At 39.6% G+C, this 22,337-nt stretch overlaps 1 protein-coding gene across 4 annotated transcripts in view; it reads right to left on the bottom strand.

The window, feature by feature from the left end:
* Positions 1 to 22,337, bottom strand: part of SORCS1 (sortilin related VPS10 domain containing receptor 1) — a 576,537-nt gene that overhangs the window by 248,639 nt on the left and 305,561 nt on the right. For all 4 annotated transcript variants that reach the window (XM_027528998.1, XM_027528999.1, XM_027529000.1 and 1 more), the window contains exon 3: positions 9,294 to 9,393. In XM_027528998.1, coding sequence (XP_027384799.1) covers positions 9,294 to 9,393 — 100 coding nt within the window. The remainder of the gene's footprint in view (positions 1 to 9,293; positions 9,394 to 22,337) is intronic.

Raw genomic sequence — 22,337 nt, 5'->3', positions numbered from 1 at the left:
TTATTAAAACCTACAGGGATTTTTTTTTTCTTTTTAACTGTCCTTATTTATTTACATAGAAAATTAATTTTATAATTAGAGAAAATCAATGAGTCAAAGCTAGTTTTACACTGTATTTTTCTTTTCAAGATCCAGCCTAGGAGTCCAAAACCCACCTAAGTTCAATTCAAATCCTCAGCCATGTGTTGGGTATGACTGGACCCCAAAACCTTGTGTTCTGATTGTTAGAGACAAGAAAGTGGATCAAGTCACAATATCCCATCTAGGACCCTGCGTTCTAAAGGGGTGATTACACAGGGTCAAGAACAATTATAATCAGGAGAGAGAAGTGCTAGAAACAGAAGCAGATGCCTGGGAGATCGGGGGAGTGAGAAAGTTTTGTTAGCAGAATTGATTCAGTTTTATGAAATAGGTGGCATTTGAGGATGACTTTAACTCAGACAGTAAAGAATCTACTTGCAATGCAGAAGACCTGGGTCGGATCCCTGGGTCGGGAAGATTCCTCTGGAGAAGGAATGGCAACCCACTCCAGTATTCTTGCCTAGAGAATCCCATGGACAGAGAAGCCTGGTGGGCTACAGTCCATGGGGTCTGCTAAGAATGGGACATGACTGAGCGACTACCACTTAAAGGTTTAATCATCTTTGTTCTTTATTTGCCAGCTGCATGCAGCCTCAGGCAAGATACTAAACTCTCAAGATTCAGTTACCCTATCTGTTAAATGCAAAAGCAGCATGTTAAAACGTCCAACATCTTTTAGGTCCTGATTCAACAATTTCATCATTCTTCCTAAGAGAAGATGAGGACACTGCCAAGCACACTTCTTTTCTGTCCCAAAAGGTCACATGCATGCTAAGTCACTTCAATCATATCCAACTCTTTGTGACCCTATGGACTGTAGCCCGCCAGGCTCCTCTGCCCATGGGATTCTCCAGGCAAGAACGCTGGAGTGGGCTGCCATTTCCTTCTCCAGGAAAAGGTTACATATATACATGATATAGACCACCCAAGCAAATGACAAGAGGAATTAAGCCCAGGATATAAAAGGAAGAGGCAACAAGTCAATAATCACATGCTTATTTAGAAAGTGCCACATACAGTATGGTAATTAAAACCTAAACATCTGGAGAAAATGCAAACAGTGTTTCATGTTGGCATGTATCAAGAGACCAGCAAGAATGATCAATGTGTTCTGGAGAGCCAGGATCCTATTTATAGGATGAAAGTCTTGGAAGGCTCTCTTAGCAGGAACGATATTAATTAAGTGGTGGTAACACAGAAAGGAGAAGGAACTGGGATATGCAGGGGGCACAGGAAACATAAAGAACAAATAATCTCTAGGTCTTTTCTTTGCTGGGAACACACTATACAGAGCGTACAAGCATATAACAACTAAATGAATTGGCTGTTCTGAGTTTTTAAAAAAAGCAAAACAAAACACTGTTTTTTCTTCTCTCTCCCAATGGATTCCACTTAGGATTTTGTATTCTTTAATTCTTGAAGATGTTCTACAACACTGCAGGAAGGAGCATAGCCAAGGTTGGTTGGGAGTGACGGGTAAGGTTTTACGGACAGATGCACATGGAGTATAAGAAGTTTTCCTTTTTTAGGCAGAAAGGAAATAAACTCAGTGAGAATATAAGAGTAAGACTTAGATTTCAGTATTGATTTTTTTTTCTATGATACATTTGTATTACTTTTCCCCATCACCCTCTACATCCCAGATGTCCATTTCAGGTACAGGTTAAATCATCTTTCCTCAAAGAAGATTATATATAGGTAGCCAATAAACTACTTCTGAATCCAGCAAGCCTTGGGATTTATCATGAACTGGGTGGGTGGGGGAGTGCATTCCCTTGGAGGCATGGTGACAGATAGGTAGCCTGCCTCTCCTCTGGCACCTGTACCCACTCACTCTTATAACTTTTGAGCCTACCTCATATATCTGAGGCCAGGTGCTGAGTTCCTCTGACATAGAGGATGCTTGAGCTAGGATAATACCTGGGAGCCAGATTTCTATGTCTCTCAGTCAGTTCAGAATGCCTAGACTTACCTAAGATGAGATTACAGTTTTTACTGTAACAGACAAATCCAAGGAAAGCTGCTGTAATTTACAGCAGGCTTGCAGAGAAACAGCCAATGAATGATCATCAGTTCAAACAGAAAATATGGGCCTGTTTTGTTCTGGAGGCTGATCACAGTAATGCCCCTAACAAGCTGCCTGGAAAGCCAGGGCATGATGCCCACTGCTGGAGACATGTTGATTGAAGAACTGTGCTTGTCCTGACAAGCTGCTAAAAATAACAAGAAGAACAGGAAGGCAAAACAGGTTCCTGGGAATGTAAGACAGTTACTCCGATGTCAGTTTTATTCCAATTGCTCTCACTGATATGAAGAGGAGAAAGAAGTATCTGGTACAAAAGATGTTAACTTCCTAGACAGCACCCCGGAGACTTAAAAGAATTAATACAACCCTTTAAAGGAGACTGCCATTTCACTGGAGGATGCAGAAGTCCTAGGAGAATCAGAGCAAAGCTGAATGCCTTTGTCCTGCATAATTAATAGAGCCTGGTATTTCTTTTCTTCTTCTTCTTCTATATATTTTTTAAAAACATAAACTCTCATTGATTGGGGGAAATATATTCACACTGTAAAATGTTGGGCAGGTACTATCTCTTTGGTTCAAGTATGTCCCTTTGGGGGGGAAAGTCCATATTTCAAGGTGATAAATTCACCTCATAAGTAGAAAAACTGAACACAAATATACTGCTATGTCAACTTTATTGATTTTTGCACCATTGTAAAGACCTTCATCGTCCTCCAATATTTCTTAAATCTATCAGCATCTCAGAAAGTGACCCTGAAAGCCTCATTTATCTGTAGAGGAAAAGATCCCTTCTCTTAGGTTCACCCATAAACATTGTGATTTAAACAGCTCAGGCCTGCCTCTGCTTCTGGAAGGGAACCTGTACTGAGAAAGCAGTTCTCAGAGGCATGGGCAACAGTTTCTTTTTCTCTGGAAAAAAGAATAGCTGGGTGTTAATTTCAGCTAAATGCCCATAGCCAAATGTCTTTTTGAAAGTCCTGTGAATAACTATAGTTAAATATGCACCTTGATTGACATTGATATATTGATATCAATAGGTTTGATGGCAGGGCTCCTTTCTGTATTCAGTTCAGTTCAGCTCAGTCACTCAGTCGTGTCTGACTCTTTGTGACCCCATGAATCACAGCACACCAGGCCTCCCTGTCCATTACCATCTCCCAGAGTTCACTCAAACATCCATTGAATCGGTGATGCCATCCAGCCATCTCATCTTCTGTCATCCCCTTTTCCTCCTGCCCCCAATCCCTCCCAGCATCAGAGTCTTTTCCAATGAGTCAACTCTTTGCATGAGGTAGCCAAAGTACTGGAGTTTCAGCTTTAGCATCATTCCTTCCAAAGAACACCCAGGGCTGATCTCTTTAAGAACGGACTGGTTGGATCTCCTTGCAGTCCAAGGGACTCTCAAGAGTCTTCTCCAACACCACAGTTCAAAAGCATCAGTTCTTCAGCGCTCAGCTTTCTTCAGAGTCCAACCCTCACATCCATACATGACGACTGGAAAAAACATAGCCTTGACTAGATGGACCTTTGTTGGCAAAGTAATGTCTCTGCTTTTCAATATGCTATCTAGGTTGGTCATAACTTTCCTTCCAAGGAGTAAGCGTCTTTTAATTTCATGGCTGCAGTGATTTTGGAGCCCCCCAAAATAAAGTCTGACACTGTTTCCACTATTTCCCCATCTATTTCCCATGAAGTGATGGGACCGGATGCCATGATCTTCGTTTTCTGAATGTTGAGCTTTAAGCCAACTTTTTCACTCTCCTCTTTCACTTTCATCAAGAGGCTCTTTAGTTCCTCTTCACTTTCTGCCAGAAGGGTGGTGTCCTCTGCATATCTGAGGTTATTGATATTTCTCCCGGCAATCTTGATTCCAGCTTGTGCTTCTTCCAGTCCAGTGTTTCTCATGATGTACTCTGCATAGAAGTTAAATAAGCAGGGTGACAATATACAACCTTGACGTACTGCTTTTCCTATTTGGAACCAGTCTGTTGTTCCATGTCCAGTTCTAACTGCTGCCTCCTGACCTGCATACAGGTTTCTCAAGAGGCGGGTCAGGTGGTCTGGTATTCCATCTCTTTCAGAATTTTCCACACTTTATTGTGATCCACACAGTCAAAGGCTTTGGCATAGTCAATAAAGCAGAAATAGATGTTTTTCTGGAACTCTTTTCCTTTTTTGATGACCCAGCAGATGTTGGCAATTTGATCTCTGGTTCCTCTGCCTTTTCTAAAACCAGCTTGAACATCGGGAAGTTCATGGTTCACATATTGCTGAAGCCTGGCTTGGAGAATTTTGAGCATTACTTTACTAGCATGTGAGATGAGTCCAACTGTGCGGTAGTTTGAGCATTCTTTGCCATTGCCTTTCTTTGGGATTGGAATGAAAACTGACCTTTTCCAGTCCTGTGGCCACTGCTGACTTTTCCAAATTTGCTGGCATACTGAGTGCAGCACTTTCACAGCATCATCTTTCAGGATGTGAAATAGCTCAACTGGAATTCCATCACCTCCACTAGCTTTGTTCGTAGTGATACTTTCTAAGGCCCACTTGACTTCACATTCCAGGATGTCTGGCTTTAGGTGAGTGATAACACCATCGTGATTATCTCAGTCATGAAGATCTTTTTTGTACAGTTCTTCTGTGTATTCTTGGCACCTCTTCTTAATATCTTCTGCTTCTGTTAGGTCCATACCATTTCTGTCCTTTATCGAGCCCATCTTTGCATGAAATGTTCTCTTGGTATCTCTAATTTTCTTGAAGAGATCTCTAGTCTTTCCCATTCTGTTGTTTTCCTCTACTTCTTTGCATTGATCGCTGAGGAAGGCTTTCTTATCTCTTCTTGCTATTCTTTGGAACTCTGCATTCAGATGCTTATATCTTTCGTTTTCTCCTTGCTTTTCACTTCTCTTCTTTTCACAGCTATTTGTAAGGCCTCCCCAGACAGCCATTTTGCTTGTTTGCATTTCTTTTCCATGGGGATGGTCTTGATCCCTGTCTCCTGTACAGTGTCATGAACCTCAGTCCATAGTTCATCAGGCACTCTATCAGATCTAGTCCCTTAAATCTATTTCTCACTTCCATTGTATAATCATAAGGGATTTGATTTAGGTCATACCTGAATGGTCTTGTTGTTTTCCCTATTTTCTTCAATTTAAGTCTTAATTTGGCAATAAGGAGCTCATGATCTGAGCCACAGTCAGCTCCCGGTCTTGTTTTTGCTGACTGTATAGAGCTTCTCTGTCTTTGGCTGCAAAGAATATAATCAATCTGATTTTGGTGTTGACCATCTGGTGATGTCCATGTGTAGAGTCTTCTCTTGTGTTGTTGGTGAGGGTGTTTGCTATGACCAGTGCGTTCTCTTTGCAAAATTCTATTAGCCTTTGCCCTGCTTCATTCCGTATTCCAAGGCCAAATTTGCCTGTTACTCCAGCTGTTTCTTGACTTACTACTTTTCCATTCCAGTCCCCTATAATGAACAGGGCATCTTTTTTGGGTGTTAGTTCTAAAAAGCCTTGTAGGTCTTCATAGAACCATTCAACTTCAGCTTCTTCTGCGTTACTGGTTGGGGCATAGACTTGGATTACTGTGATACTGAATGGTTTGCCTTGGAAAGGAACAGAGATCATTCTGTCGTTTTTGAGATTGCATCCAAGTACTGCATTTCAGACTCTTATGTTGACCATGATGGCTACTTCATTTCTTCTGAGGATTCCTGCCCACAGTAGTAGATATAATGGTCATCTGAGTTAAATTCACCCATTCCAGTCCATTTTAGTTCTCTGATTCCTAGAATGTCGACATTTACTCTTGCCATCTCCTGTTTGACCACTTCCAATTTTCCTTGATTCATGGACCTAATATTCCAGGTCCCAATGCAATATTGCTCTTTACAGCATCAGACCTTGCTTCTATCATGGGGCGGCAGCCAAGAGGTGCAACCCAACATCCAAGGAGCAGTGGCTGCGCCGGCGCAGGAGGGCCAAGAGGAGCTACTCCACATTCAAGGTCAGGAGGGGCAGTGGTGAGGAGATACCCCTTGTCCAAGGTAAGGAGCAGTGGCTGCACTTTGCTGGAGCAGTCGTGAAGAGATACCCCACGTCCAAGGTAAGATAAACCCAAATAAGATGGTAGGTGTTACAAAAGGGCCTCAGAGAGCAGACACACTGAAACCATACTCACAGAAAACTAGTCAATCTAATCACACTAGGGCCACAGCCTTGTCTAACTCAATGAAACTAAGCCATGCCGTGTGGGGTCACCCAAGACGGGCAGGCATGGTGGAGAGGTCTGACACAATGTGGTCCACTGGAGAAGGGAATGGCAAACCACTTCAGTATTCTTGCTTTGAGAACCCCATGAACAGTATGAAAAGGCAAAATGATAGGATTCTGAAAGAGGAACTCCCTAGGTCGGTAAGGGCCCAATATGCTACTGGAGAGCAGTGGAGAAATAACTCCTTTCTGTATTACTTCTAAGCTTTCCTTCTAGTTTTAGGAGCTACGTTTGGACTTTAGATCTCATTCTTCAAGTCCTGTTCTTGCTAACCATCTTGTAGCTTTCAGGTAACTACCACATACTCTGCTGCTACAGAAAAGCCTATGCTGACATTCAATATTTGACACGTGACTTTTAAAAACCATATTTCTTTCTAATGGCATTAATAAAACAGAGACTATCCCTAGATCAGAACAATTCTAAGGTCTCTTCTAGATGTAAATTCCTTTATTTTGACTATATCACTTTACAAATGTAAACGACTCACCCAAAGACACCTGCTAGGTGGAAGCAGAGTCAGAGACTTCTTAGTTACAAAAAAACTCACACTGCATTTACTACTAGATTATAGGATCTTTGAAGGTGGAGAGCTGGCTTATTTCTTTCTATGTCTTATGGTGCCTACAATTGGTTGATTGTTAAATAAAATTTACTAAAAATGTGAACTAGAGGAAAAATCAATAGAGATTACAAGAATCTATTCAAAGCCAACAAACAGAGCTAAATCTCATTATAAAAAATAAGGGATATAAGTTCAGCTCCTCAATTTAGGACCGTATATAACAGATCAAAATGGTTTAGATGTGATTGTTGATGCTGGACCAGTCATCAGCCAGGAAGGGCAAGATAGGAACATTCAGGGTAAATCTCGAAATTTGTGAGGCTGACATTATTTAACTGTGCTGCCCAATACTATGGCCAAGAGCAACACGTGCCTATTTACATTCAAACTAACTAAAATGAAATTAAATGTAAAATCTGGCTCCACAGGCACACTAGCCATAATTTAAGTAATAGCCCCAAGTGCTTAGTGTCTATAGCACTGGACAGCTTAGAGGAACATTTCTATCATTGTAGAAAGTCTACTAAACACTGATATTTATAGAGGACGGTCACTACTATTATTTCCAGTAATTATTTGATGGAGGAGGAGACTAAAGATGAGCAAAGGAGAATAAAGCAAAGAGAAAACATGATAAGGCCTTAGCTATTCTGTGCTAAACACTTGAAGTGCCTTAGTTAATGTAGTCCTTAAAACTTTCCTCCTGAGGTAGGTACTATAATTATCCTTATTTTCAATTTGATGACACTGTGCTAGGAGAGATTAAGGAAATCGCCTTAGTTATATACTTGTTAATTGGCTTAGTTGGGTTTTTACTCAAGCCATCTGACTTCAGAGTCTATGCACAATGAGAAATTATGCTGCTCCAACTGAAAAACTTGAAATGTTTAGAGCCAGAAGAAACATTACACCCTATCTAGGTGGTTCTTAAACCCAGATATATATCAGAAGCACCTGAGGAATTGCACAAGATACAGTTCCCTGAGCCCTAAGCCAGAGCAACAGGGGTAGGGCAGAGGTTTGCACACCCTACCATGCCCACTGCTCTGCGTCTACAGCTAGAGTTGAGGATGACTATTTAGAGATGTACTAATCTACCTTCCACGGGCCAGATGACAAAATGTAGTACCTACCTACTCAAAGTCAATGATAGTACCTATTGACAGATCTGAAATGAGAACATAGGTATCAGGGCTACCAACATAAGAGAATTTGGCTTGGGACAAATGAACAACCTTTGTAAATTTCCTGATAGATATTCTTATCTGTTCATATAACTTATATAATACTTAGAAATTATATGTCAGAATCATATAGTGCAAATTTTTTAAACCAGACAATGAATGTAACACCACTTTCCTCCTAAAACAAATAGGTTTTTCTCATTTAAAAGCAAATATTATTTTCTTCCTAAGAATATAACATCCCTCTCTGAAGAATAAATAAACCCTATCTTCATGACAGCTCCCTGGTGCATCAGATGGTAAAGAATCTGCCTGCAAAGCAGGAGACTCTAGGTCAGGAAGATCCCCTGGAGAAGGGAATGGCTACCTACTCCTGTAATCTTTGCCTGGAGAATTCCTAGGACAGAGGAGCCTAGACAGAGGAGAGTCCGTGAGGTTGCTAAGAGCTGGACATGATTGAGCAATAACACTTTCACTGAAGAATAAATAACCTCTCATCATGACAGCAGTATAATGCAGTGGAAACAGGATGATCGCCAAGCAAGAAAGCTGGATTCTTGTCCCAACTGTGCCTATAACTCTGTGATGGAGGCAAGTGATTTCCTTTCTTTGAACTCTAGTTTCCTCATCTGTAAAATTAATATGTCATATATGATGATGATCTTCAGGGTTTCTTCCCGCATTGCCTCCAACCTGACATTTGTATGTAATCTGAATAAACTTTAGAAAGGAAACTTCCAACCTGCTTAGGACAATGCATTCACTTCAATTCTAGTCAATCTATTTATTCCATGTCAAGGGAATAGAGGTGGACGTTCCATGAAAATCCTATCTTTTCTTTTGTTTTGTCAAGCTTTATTCTGATTCCTGCCACTAACTGGTCAGAGCTCTTGTAAGAGTCTGGAGCATCCAGACAACAGGACATTCCCTATAGCTGCCTTTTGGAAATGATAATGATATGCCTGCCTCTCTCTCCCCTACATTCACAGCTGCTGATCTGAAAATTATGATGTGTCAGACATTTTACCACCTTAACATCCATCAACTCATCTTTATATCTCTTGAAGCTCAACTGTAATGGATTTTTAGGTGGTTTAGAGAGATGAGCCAGCCAAGACAGAAGTCACATCATGAATAAACAGCATGCTGAATACACACTTCTTACCTTACGCTTGTTGGTAGGACACACGTAGAGATAGCTTAAAATCGTTTTCAACCCAACTTTATCATTCAGCTTCTCATAGGTTGTCCCATAATCGGTTGACCTATAATTCAAAAGAAGCATTAATGAGGACAGAAGTATACATCATTTGCCTGCTTGTCAATGTAATGCATGTTTTACCTAGTAGAATGGCTCTCCAGAGGTTTCTAAATGATTCATGTAGTATATAATGATGCTTAATTATGTACACAGTAGCATCATGTGAGTGGTTAACATTTGCATTTAAATTGAATTGGTAAAAATTAAAACTCCATCTCTCACTGCTCCTTAAGATTCGTGCATTGCGTAGAGAATGTGTTTAATTTTCAAAGATTAAGAATGAGGGTATCCCTTGAAACCAGACTAAGAAATAAAGACCTTTTACTTAGATCTGACATTTCCAAACTTCTGCTTTATCTTTGGCACAGTGGAAAAGTAGGTTCTCCTGATTTATCTACAAATTGTGTTTTCTTTTATGAGTCATAGGATATATGGTGGGCTAGTCCCTCCAAAGGTCATTCAGTCTTTTCTTATTATTTAAGAATAAGAAGATGTCTTAATAGTAAGTGAGATTTCACAGTTCTAATCAGTGGCCTTTTCCAGTGTTAAGCCACCTGGAGTTGGGAGGATATTACTTCTTGGCACTGACTCTGGTCATTTTTGGAGATTCTCTCATCTTTTCTTGACATTGGTCAATGACTTATTAATTTAGACTGAATAAACAGGCCTTAATTACCTTCTCTATATAAGTCTATTATATATTTCAGAATTGTACATCTTATTAGATCATCCTTGCAACCAAGTTCAGTAGGAAATATTATGTGTATTTGAAGAAAGTGGTTGAGAGAACATGAATGATCTTTTCAAAGTCAGTTAGAATTTGACTCTAGGTATTTTGACTCTAAGCTCTGTGTTACATTATACCACAGCTTTTTTTTTTTTTTTAATTTAAAGGGAACAACTATAAAATCTGTCAGCTTCTTTACACATATAGGAGATTCCCAAGGAAAATGCAGTTCATCCATTCACATTTGTAGAGCCTCTAAAACGAACAGGCTCTGTGCTATGTTCCAGGATACAGCCCCTACTTTCAAGAATCCAATAGCTTTAAAAGGCAGAAAAATAAAGTGGTAATGTGTTATATGTAACAAAAGAGATGAAAATTAACAAGACTCGGAAAATAAAGTTGGTTTAGTCAGAAAAATCACAAAAATGCAATTATTTAAACTTATTTATATGATAGAAGTTTCATATTTCCATACACCATAAAGATGAAATAGAAGAGTTGTCTGTTATCAACCTCAATGTCATACATTAAGAGCCTACTCAGGATCAGGCACCAGAGCTAGAAAGCTATAAAACATATTAGCTAGGAATTAAAGAATTAAGAATTTACTACAGCTGGAGATACAGGGAGCTCTTTACCAAAAAATATTTATATAAGATAGATAAAAATTTTAGATGATATTAGACTATAATACATATTATATACATAAATTATAAGTAAGTAAATTTGGACAACACTTTATAGAATTTAGATTACACTCCAAATCACTGAAGATTGGAGTATTATGAAAAGTTTCTTAGAAGGACTTTGGATCTTGAAAATGGAAAATGGGTAGGGTTTTAGAAAAGGGATGTAGAGTTGATAATTGAATAATAAGGGGGTTAGGGGTGCCAACAATTCCTGTAGTCAAAAATCAGCATACAACTTATCACTGGCCTTCTATATACACAGTTTCTCCACATCCGTGGTTCTGCATCCAAGGATTCAACCAAACACACATTGTAGAATCTACAGTATTTACTACTAAAAAAATGTGTATAAGTGGATACACATAGAGTTCAAATTTGTGTTGCTCAGGGGTCATCTGTAGTCAGAGCATCCAAAAATAGAAGTCACCTCATGTAATCCAAATATATAACTAGATTTCCTCAGGACCAGTCTGGGCTTCAGCTCAATCGAACAAATGCTTGCTTAATAACCAAGAATATTTGAAGAATATTCCTAATCTCTTTGCAGAAGAGCTTATCTATTAACCACGACAAACTTCTTTAAATTCTCCTTCCATATATTTTTTTTCTCATCAGACTTATCTGGACATGAAAATTCCTGTTACTTTCTAAGAAATATCTGAGGCTTCTTTCCTTACTCAGTCTAATCCTGGTGTTTGACCAGTCTTTCCCACTCTCACCGTGGTTATACTGAGTCAACTTTCTCTTCTTACTGCGACTCGCTTGTCTCCAAAATTTCAATAGTCTTTCTCTAGCTCCTTTTATTGGATAACTTTTTCTATTTGTATTCTTAATGATACAAGTTCAAGAACAAAAAACATAGATGCAAAACCTATGGAGGGGTGATGAGAAGAGGATTAAATGTACAAATACTTCCACATTTATAAATTTTGTGTAGGCAGAAATTAATAGAACTGTGTTGGGGATGCGAGAACAGTTTATGTTTTTCTAGTGCGATAAAAGAAAGGAGAAGCAGGGATCAGTTTATAAAAGCATGAAAAATAGTTTCCCATAATTTCTATCAACTCAAACTCCGAGCTACTCAAAGAATATTTTTACATTCAAAACACAAACTACAACTACAAGGGAAAACTCGTGTGTGTGTGTGTGTGTGTGTGTGTGTGTGTGTGTGTGTGTGCACGTGTGCGCACGCGCACACTTAACTGAAATCCAAGTGTGAAAGATGATAATGGAGTGACTAATTCAGATTTACATGAACGACTTCCTTTTCAGATAACTTACAATGTAACTAGGAACTTATCTCTTATTGTAACATCAGTAGCCCAGAAAGTTCAGGTATCTGCCATGACTTTTTGTGCCATTTTTGCCCCTTGATTTTTCAAAGCTCAAAAAGTGAATCAAAATTTGTTAATTGTCAATTCAAGCAAAATTAAATGTTTAAATATTGTGGTATTATAGTAACTAATAGAAAATAACTGATGTATTTCCATATACCCCAAATGTCACAGACAAGCAATTGTCTGTGGCTGTCCCGCAGAACCAGAATTACATAGAGTGTTGACAAGTTTCATGGGTAAAACAACCAACCAGCTGGGATACACTGGTACAGTGATACAGGAGTGAAGACGCTTGACGATTGCGAACCACTTGGCAAATAGTTTACTGCACCACATTCTCTGAGTAGCTACTTCTACCAGCCTCATCACCAGGGCCTCTCCTTGGAAAATGCCCAGATCTCCTTTCAGTCCCAGCAACCGAAAGATTGAGGGCTGAAATAGCAGAGTGTCACTGTGTGACCCAAGACACTTGCTCCAGCACCTGTTCTGAATGCCACTTCCTATGACAGTCAGCCTGAGCCCCAGCGGAGGAGACAGTGACCTTGGAGGAGGGACTGCACCCTGGAAGGCAATTCCTAGGGTCCATCTGCAAACCCAAACTCCCCTTCACAGCCAACAGATGCTTCCAGTCATGCCCGCACAGTCAAATGTGGGAAATTCAGTCTCCTAGGGATGTGGGCTAGGAAAGAACAGAGAAGAGACAGACAGTTGAGCAGCAGGCTGGCTGTGGAGCCAGTGCACTAGCTGTTAAATATTTTAAGTGTCATCTCTAAATACAGGGGAGAGGAGTATCATCCGAGATCAAAAAAATGTTAGGAAACACTTGATTAGGCAAAATTTAATGTTTCTTAACTTCAGAACTTAGAATTTTTATTATTCTTATATACATACATAAATTTTATTGGTCTATTATACACTGCAAACCTCTTACATGCATATTTCATGAAGCATATTCAAAACATATTTGATTACAGGATCCATTCGTGAGAGATATCTAATGAGATTAGTCTTCTGAACAATATACTTTGCGAAACAATATGAAAGACCCAAAAAAAAAAAAAAGCCAAACAAAGATTATGGCTCTTGGTTTCATAAGAAAAGGAGAACAATAAAAATATTTAAAACAAATCAAATTTGCCAAGAGAAATGTCAGTTATGCTAACTATAAAGTGACTGTTGCTGTGAAGGCAAAAAGGAAGCAATCTTAAAAATAGGTACCATACACAGACATATTTAAGATGCAACATAAGCAGCCTTGAATCCTCCAATTGTACCATTTTTTAAAACATTCCAAAGCAAACATTTTTTCCAGTTGTGTTTATAAGTTGGCTTATTACAGATTAAAAACATAGCTTCTGTCAACACCTATACTGTGCTAGAAGATACAGAAAGCTTAAAAAATAAGAGTATCAGGAAAATAAATAGCAAATGATTAAATCAAGGACTGCAGGCTCTTGTGTTTGATCCTTAATCTTTACCCTTTTCGACAAATGCATCTTAAATAGTGACTTTTAGAACATTTGAAAGCATGTCTCTATTTAAGTATTTACTATATGCATAGACCTGAGAAGAGCTTCTCTGAGGGGTGGAGAAACCACATTCAAGGCATGGCCCCTGCTTTCCAAGAACTTATGATCTCTTTGAGATGACAGAGTCTCCAAGGGATGAACACCGGGCACAGCTAGTTTCCACAAGGAGTGGCAGAAATAAAATGTATGATTGGATTTCCTCTACTATAATCTTATAGTATCATCAAATTGGATATAAATAAGCACAGAATCATCTGTAAACTAAATTAGTCCATAAAAAGTGCTGAGCACAATGGCTGATATGTAATAAACCATCTACAAATTATAGCTTTTGTTACTCCTTTTACCACTCATTCTTTTTCTTGATGATTTTTAGTATTCTTTGGCCAACATTCACTAAAACCCATCATGTGAATCCTCAAGGAAAATCTCAATCACTGAAAATGAGTTAGAGTTAGTTTGCTTAGAAGATAAGACTATCTCATGAAGCTATTACGATTTTAAAATGTAACCACATTTAGCCTATCATATTTTGAGGCATAAATGTTAGTAGTTTTGTGCGGAACTTGGATCAGAGAGGTAAGGTAAGCACTTGATAAAAGATTCTGTACTCTGCTTCTATAACAACTGTGTCAGGATTCTACTGCTGAATAGACTATTACATTTAAGAATCCTAACAGATATTATAAATGTACATTTATTGGGTGCTTACAATGTGATCTAAGCTCTTCGGCTCCTTCAGAATCCCATGAGAGGGACACTGGTATTAGTCACATGTTACCGATAAGGAGGGCCCACATGTATAACCAACCTACTTAACTAAAGCCACAGAACTTGGAAGTGGAGCACTCACTAAGGGCTGTATCTTTAACCTCATGCTGCATTTCCTCTCTCAAAAGCTACAAGAGGAAAAAGGAAATGTATGCACAAAACCTAATTCTACAAAAGGAATATGAACTGAAATTATTAGAAGTTCCCCATGGGGTAGGCCCAAGCCTGGATTCTCTTCATACTTAGTAAAAATCCAGAGGACCTGCCAGAAGCCATATTAAGAGAAGTCTAACCAGAAACTCTCACAATGCTGCACAAAGAAAGTGTGCCTTGATGTGGCCCACTTAGGCTCCTGGGGAGGCTAGAAATACAGACAAGGTGAATGGGTCAACCTTTTAATGATGTGATGATGGCTCGTGAAGATTACCAAGATGTCACAGCTGAATGGCAAGAGCAATGACTTGAAGTCAAACAGAAGGGGACTTACGAGCTCACAAGCTGGGTCACCAGTCAGTGTCCTGTCTCCATACAAACTCCAGACTTGCTATAGACAAATAATATTGACTCTGTATCTAATAGGACTGCAGTATAATCCTGAGATTTCCATTCCTAGTACCTCTCCTTTTCCCCTCGCCCCTGATTCCTGCCCACTCCTGCCTTGTTATTCTTGTACTTGCAGAGCTCTTTATCTAGATACCCTGACAGATGGCCCCTTACTGCTTTCAGTGACCCCTCTCCTAGGACACTGCTCCTCCTTAGCCTCTTTTATTTTTTCTTCATAGTATTTACCCACATCTGAAAGATTTTTACTTATTTTTTATTGTAAAAATAAAATTCTCCCACCAGAATACAAGCTCCATGAGGGTAGGAAAGATGTCTTGTGGACTGCTGTCTTCCGAGCTCTCAGAAGAGCGCCCTACGCACTTGGGGAACCTGATTATTCTGGCTGAGTGACTGACTTCACAGATGTTTGCTCTTTTCATGTGGCCCACTGGATTTCCACGAAGTCAAAATTAAGAAGCTCAGCTATTCAGGCAAGAACCACTGAAGTCCTTGCTATGAGCAGATACAATGAGCTCTGCAGGCTGAAGTGGGACTAGGGTGGTCAGCATGCTCTATGCTCCTCTATTGTTTAATGGAGCAACCTCTGCCTGGCATTTATAACCTGGCCACTGGAAGCACCATAGGAAAGCACACATCTCTGTTCATGTCCAAGTCCCCAGTCCTCAGCACAATTCTGGTACACAGCAGGTGCCTTCTACAGACAGAGGGTGAATGAATGCATTAAGCCTGATGGACACCCTCTTTGAATTGAGGATAAGCTAGGCTTCTTCTTGAAAAAGGCTTTTAGAAAGTATCCACATAACTTGACAACCTCCTTCTCCACTTCCAGGCCCCAGAGACGGAATATACTCTCTCCCAGACACACCATGCCATAATGCCAAAGTCACAAAATGAAGACTGAAGCTGTAGAGAGAAGTCCGGGGACAAGAAATATCAAGGCATCACTCAAATCAGCTCAAATGAGATATCCTGAAAGAGGAACAGTGTTTAACTCTAAATCAAGTGTCTGCGGCTTCTGTGTTTTCTTTCCTAAAATCATTAAGAGCAGACACCTCCACTGTCCCTGGTGAATTTGGTGGCATAAAAATAGCTTCCAGAGGCAAGGGTCTACTGGCTACATCCCAGACTGTTCCTGTAGAACTTAGGATGCATGAGGTTACAGCAGTGAGAATAATTTAGGGTTTGGAAAATGTTTGCGAGTGAGTCGACATTTAAATAACTTCATTATCATTCATTGACAGGTTTTTTTAACCTGTCAGTGCAATTGATATTTCTATTACCATGTTATAACAAACCCCTGCACATTTTAAATACAGTCACCAGATTCCATTAGTCTACCCACTGTCAAGAAAATATCTCCCAAACCATTTTTCATAATACCTCGAGAATATAATAGGCAATCTACATCAAACGATGACGTGGAGCTGAAGGAAATTGTCTCCTGCTTTCTAAGGATTCTGTCCTGAAATACATTTGCCTGTCAGCCTAAACATATAATTTAAAAGTGCTGCTGAGACATTATGGTGCATCCAGAGCTGAACAAGCTTCCCTCTGTTTTCTTGGATTCCCTGAGCTTTTCAGATTAACCTGCAGAATCAGAGGAAAGGGGGTTAAACAGCAGAATTGAGGGAGGCATGTCAATGTACTATACAGATACTTTCCACTTTGCCATATGACACAGTATTTGGAATGTCATTTAATTTTTAATAGAAAAGAAGTGTTTATTTTTTTAATGGAAGGGACAGTACTTATGTGTCGTTAAACGATAAGCTGTGAAAGTCCCCTCTCATCTTCTTGGTCTTTCTTTGTCATCATTCTTCCCTTCCTTGTATCATCACACTGCATTCTTTTATTTTATTAAAGTATAGTTAATTTACAATGTTGTGTTAATTTCTGCTGTATAAAAAAACTGATTCAATTACACACACACACTCTTTTCCATTACAGTTTATCACAGGATATTGAATATAGTTCCCTGCATTGCACTGTATTCTTGATGTTTCTAGTCACACAGGATAGCTAAGAAACTGGAATATATCTGATTATAACTGCATGCATATTGCTCTGTGGGAAAGTGGTGATATAGAATAGAAGACATTGCCACCCACATACAGTTCTGCAGTAAGTAAAGATCTATGATACTTAACATTAAAGAAAGGAGTTACCCTTACCTCTGAAATATCTCCCAGTTCATTTTGAGTGAGTATAAAAATAACCAAAACTGGTACTAATACCTAGAGTATTTTGCTTAAAAAGGGAGTGCAAATTAACTTAGTCAGATGTTTTCTGTTCAGCTTTTTGGGGCATAGGTACAGGGAAGAGTAATTTTCTTAACAAGGTGATGTCCACGAGTTCCTTCTGACAAACACACAGAGGATTGTCTAGCCTCACTGTCTCTTATCTGTACCCTCCACTTCAGCTCTCCTTCCATCCCTGGGGCAGAACATTGCCATCTTTGCACTGGCTAGATCTTGTTGCAATAGTCCAGGAGAAACTACTACTCACTCCTTCTCATAGAGGCAGCCTCACTTATCCCTCTCTGTCTTTGCAAATATAATACGCACTGCACAAGAGACAGCAGTGGGGCGGGCAGAGGACACACACTCCTTATCATCTTTTCCTTTCCCTGGATGCCTCTCCTGACAACGCCAGCTGACTGGCAGCCTTTGCTGTTTCTTCTACAACATCCCATACCTGTCTATGCTGTCCTAAAATTGTCAATGCTCAAAGTGTTCAGTGCTAATAGACTACCTTCTCTGAAGGCAGGGCTGGTTTACATTTCTCTTTTCACCCTTTTTTCCCCCATCAAAATTCACTCATATACTTTCTCCCTTCCTTTATTGAGCCTTCTCACAGCCCTCTGCTGAATGGGATGACTCTCCTTTATATTCCACATAACTCACTTGAATCCTCTCCTGTTATGTTCCATATTTGCCATACATTACCCTCATCTAGGTCTGCTCCCCTCTCATCTGATGGCCAGCAGCTGGACAACAAGCTGTATTAATGCTTACTCTCTGTCTCTCCCTCCACCATTGTAGCTTCTCCATGGTGTTCAAAAGATGCTCAAACAATGTTGCTGATTGAACACCCTGAGACCTTTTCCTCTATTACCAGAAGCTATCATTCAAGAAATTTCACATTATTCTCTTTTTATGCATTTCTTTTTGGAGGATGAGGGAGCAAGAAAATTTCAGGATTCCCTGCTGGGTTTGAGTCAGACAGGATTAATGCTGAGGCAGAAATATAAGAGAAATTAGGGGCTGACTTAGGAAGCACACATACAAATGTGTATGTAAAATGTATTATGCATTAATGTACTAAATATTATATACAAATAGAGCAATGCAAAACATAATATGCATTTATCAGTTACAAGGATACAGACAAATTTAGGAAAAGGGAAGTCTGCTTAGCTTTTTAAAGCGTTCTCTCTTTTGACATGACCCTAATCCCCAGGCATTTCTGATCCAATGCAAAGCTTCCATGACCACGCTGAGGTCACATCCCCACAAGCTGCAATACGCTACACTCATAACTGGCTGTGCCAAATATTTTATGAATAATAATAGTGGACATTCACCAAATGCTTAAAACATCCCACACCCTGGGCTGACAAGCACTTTGTAAGGATTAGCTCATTTAATCCTCATAACACCCTATGAGTTAAGAACTGGGACGATCTACATTTTACAGATGTAGAGATTGAGACTTAAAGAGGAAGAGCAACTTGCCAATACCACACAGCAATGATGAGCAGGGACTGGATTCACACTTGGGCATTTAGTCTCCAAAGCCAGCTTCATACAGACACAATGTGGCTTGTCCATTTAAGCTTTATGCTCATTATAGGCGGAGAGGGTAATGGCAACCCACTCCAGTACTCTTGCCGGGAAAATCCCATAGACAGAGGAGCCTGGTGGGCTGCAGTCCATGGGGTCGCGAAGAGTCGGACATGACTGAGCGACTTCACTTTCACTTTTCACTTTCATGCATTGGAGAAGGAAATGGCAACCCACTCCAGTGTTCTTGCCTGGAGAATCCCAGAGACGGGGGAGGCTGGTGAGCTGCCGTCTATGGGGTTGCAGAGTCGGACACGACTGAAGTGACTTAGCAGCAGCAGCTCGTTATAGGAAGATGGAATAGTTTGTCTGGAAAACAACAGCATTTTCTAGGAGAGCTCCCAGAATGTAGATCACCTTCTTCCCCAGTGAGGAACCACTACTGTTTATGACATTTGCCAATTATCATTCTAAAGTCAATTTTCTATTTGAATAAGGACCCTGAGCCCAAGCATCTAATAAACCAAGACTCTAAAGGCATTGATGGCTCTAGGGACTACTGCAGCTTGTGCCTTTGCTTGTGAAGACTGAACGGTACCAGACATGAAAGGACATCCACATGTATATTCCTTGCTTTAGAATCCTTATCAGAAAATGAATTTAACCTGAAACTGCTCATCAGCATTTGCTATTTCTGGCAGAGTGCTTCACTTCACTCTCACATGGTATGCTGGTTGACTAAAGGAGCACTGTGATTATCTTGCCTGGAAATAGGCAAAAATAAGTAAAATATTTATCAAATGAAGCCAATGTAAATCAGTCCTCCTAGTCCTTCAATCAGAACATACAGTGAAAACTATGAAAAAAAATGTATTCTGGAAGCTAAGCAACTAGTCATTTAGTGGTGATAACAGGATTTATTTGATTCCCTGATATTTAAATGATTAATTATCCTAAATTATGGAAGTTGTTCTCTGGGAGTCATGATATAAGGGTATTTTATGAGTATTTTTTTTTTTCTATACATGGTAGGAGCCTCAACCTCACATGATGACTAAAAATTAAGTGAATTGGAAATGAGTAAATTATTTCCCCACATGTAATTGGAGAGGACTGAACCACTGATCTCTAGTCATGACTGCAAAATTCAAGGATTTCTGTAGCAGGAGTGGTTTTGAGGAACTTGACATCCATAGTGAAGCCTGGAGTAAGGCTTAGAGAAAAACACCATCCCCAAATCACAGGAGACAACCAGGGGCTGGAGTTTCAAGAGGAGGGTATACCCTCTTTGCCTTTTACATGTTGTCTACTTTCTATTTAGCTTCTTTAAAGACGAAATGATTGAGCCTGGAGAGAAAACATGATTTGTTCATTACTGCATGAAAAGTGAAGTGAACGTTTTAGTCATTCAGTTGTGTCTGACTCTTTGTGACCCCATGGACTATAGCCTGCCAGATTCCTCTGTCCATGGTATTCTCCAGGCAAGAATACTGGAGTGGGTTGCCATTGCCTTCCCCATGGGATCTTCCTGACCCAGGGATCTAACCTGATTCTCCTGCATTGCAGGTAGATTCTTTACCATCTGAGCCACCTGGGAAGCCCTCATTACACCGTATAGTTTCTTAAATAATCACTATTTATGGGGGATCTCCATCTACTAATGTGAAGGAAGCTAAAGATTCTAAAATAGATCTTCAATAAAATCTTAGAGGTAATTTGATCTGTTTAGTGGTTTTTATTCTTATTTTTTATTAAAGTAGTGGGGTATTTAAAACATATTTCAAATTGTACAGTAGACACATAGGAGTTAAATTCATTGAACCCCCTGTTGTCCACTCTAGCCCATACCCAGATACCCTGGTTTGCCTCTTTTAGTAACCCTTTAACACTTTCACACAACCTCCAGAAATCAATGAAGTACGGTTTCTACACAATTGAATAGGTCTGACCTTATGATTCTGCAGATAAAGAAGCTAAGACTCAGTGTAAAGTAAGCCAAGAATTCAGTTGAGACCAAGTCATGAAGAGAACACAGGTTTTCTGATTCATGTGCTAAGGCATTTTTCAGAATTTCAGGCTATAAAATATGCAAAAGTACCATTATCTCATTAGAGAAAAATAATTATAAAGCTTAATCATCCTAGAATTAATACTGTAAGAAACACAATTCTACATATAAAAGTTAATTCTCCTCCAAAACTAAAAACAAATAAAACATAAAAATTTAAAATAATAATAAAAATAATTACAAAATAAACTAAATCAGAACCCTAGATATATACAAAACTATGTGTAACCACACTTTGGAATCATATCAAACTGAAAATAGTGGTTACATTCAGGAAAGGGACCAGGATGAGGGATGACAGTCAAAGAGGATATTAAAAATCACAAATGTATATAGTGCTTACTGAGAATACATTTCAGAATCCCTCGTGGAATGAAATTTGAAAGGAAAGCCCAGAAACACTTTAGTCATTGATCTTTATCCCTGCCAGTCTTCATGCAGTGATATCGAATCCACTCACAGGCAATACTCTGCTCAGAAAATCTGATGGTCCAGCCAACTGGAGCTCTAACCTACACCATGACTCCAGGCCACACTGACACTTGTCCATAAATATCCAGGAAAACTGTCAGGTCCTACTTCCCTCAGCTTTGCCAATTTTATTCAAAAATCCAGGAAAAACTGGCAATCATACCCACAATCTTACCACGGTCCCTTCATTGCATTATTAAATATGTCAAGATGATCACAATATAAATTAAAACACCCAGGTGTTTCTTGGCTTGAAACTTATTGTGGCATTGGTAGCACCAGAATACTTAGTAATAGGTGCTAAAAAATGCTCACCAGAAGTCCAAGACTCTGATTCTTCATAATCACACACAACGTGTAGTTAATCTACATATTAGAGTGCACTGATATAGTATAATGGCCCATTCATTAATTCAACAATTATTTGTACTGTGTCTCCTAGGTTCCAGGCCTTGTTTTTGACACTGGCAATAAAACAGAAAAACAAAAAACAAATACAACATTGCTGTTCCTTTGCTTACACTCTAGCAGAAAGAGACACATTAGAAACATATAAGTATTAGTCGCTCAGTCGTGTCCAACTCTTTGCAAACCCATGGTCTGTCCATGGATCCTCCAAGCAAGAATACTGGAGTGAGTAGCCTTTCCCTTCTCCAGGGGATCTTCCCAATCCAGAGATCGAACCCAGGTCTCCTGCATTGCAGGTGGGTTCTTTACCAGCTGAGCCACAAGAGAAGCCCAAGAATACTGGAGTGGCTAGCCTATCCCTTCTCGAGGGGATTTTCCTGACCCAGGAATCGAACCAGGGTCTCTGGAATTGCTGGTGAATTTTTTACCAACTGAGCTACTAGGGAAGCCCTGTAGTCAGAGAAGGCCTTACTAATAAGACATTTGAGGATAAATCTGAATGATATATGTGGGAAGGTACGCATGTTGAGAAAGACTGTTACAAGCAGAGGAAAAAGCAAGTGCAAGGGCATAGGGTCAGGTCCAAGTTCTGGATGTCTGAT

Source organism: Bos indicus x Bos taurus, chromosome 26 (genome assembly GCF_003369695.1).
Source record: "Bos indicus x Bos taurus breed Angus x Brahman F1 hybrid chromosome 26, Bos_hybrid_MaternalHap_v2.0, whole genome shotgun sequence".
Taxonomy (NCBI): Eukaryota; Metazoa; Chordata; class Mammalia; order Artiodactyla; family Bovidae; genus Bos; species Bos indicus x Bos taurus.
Note: the sequence above shows the minus strand (reverse complement) of the source record. Positions and strands in the feature narration are given on the sequence as shown.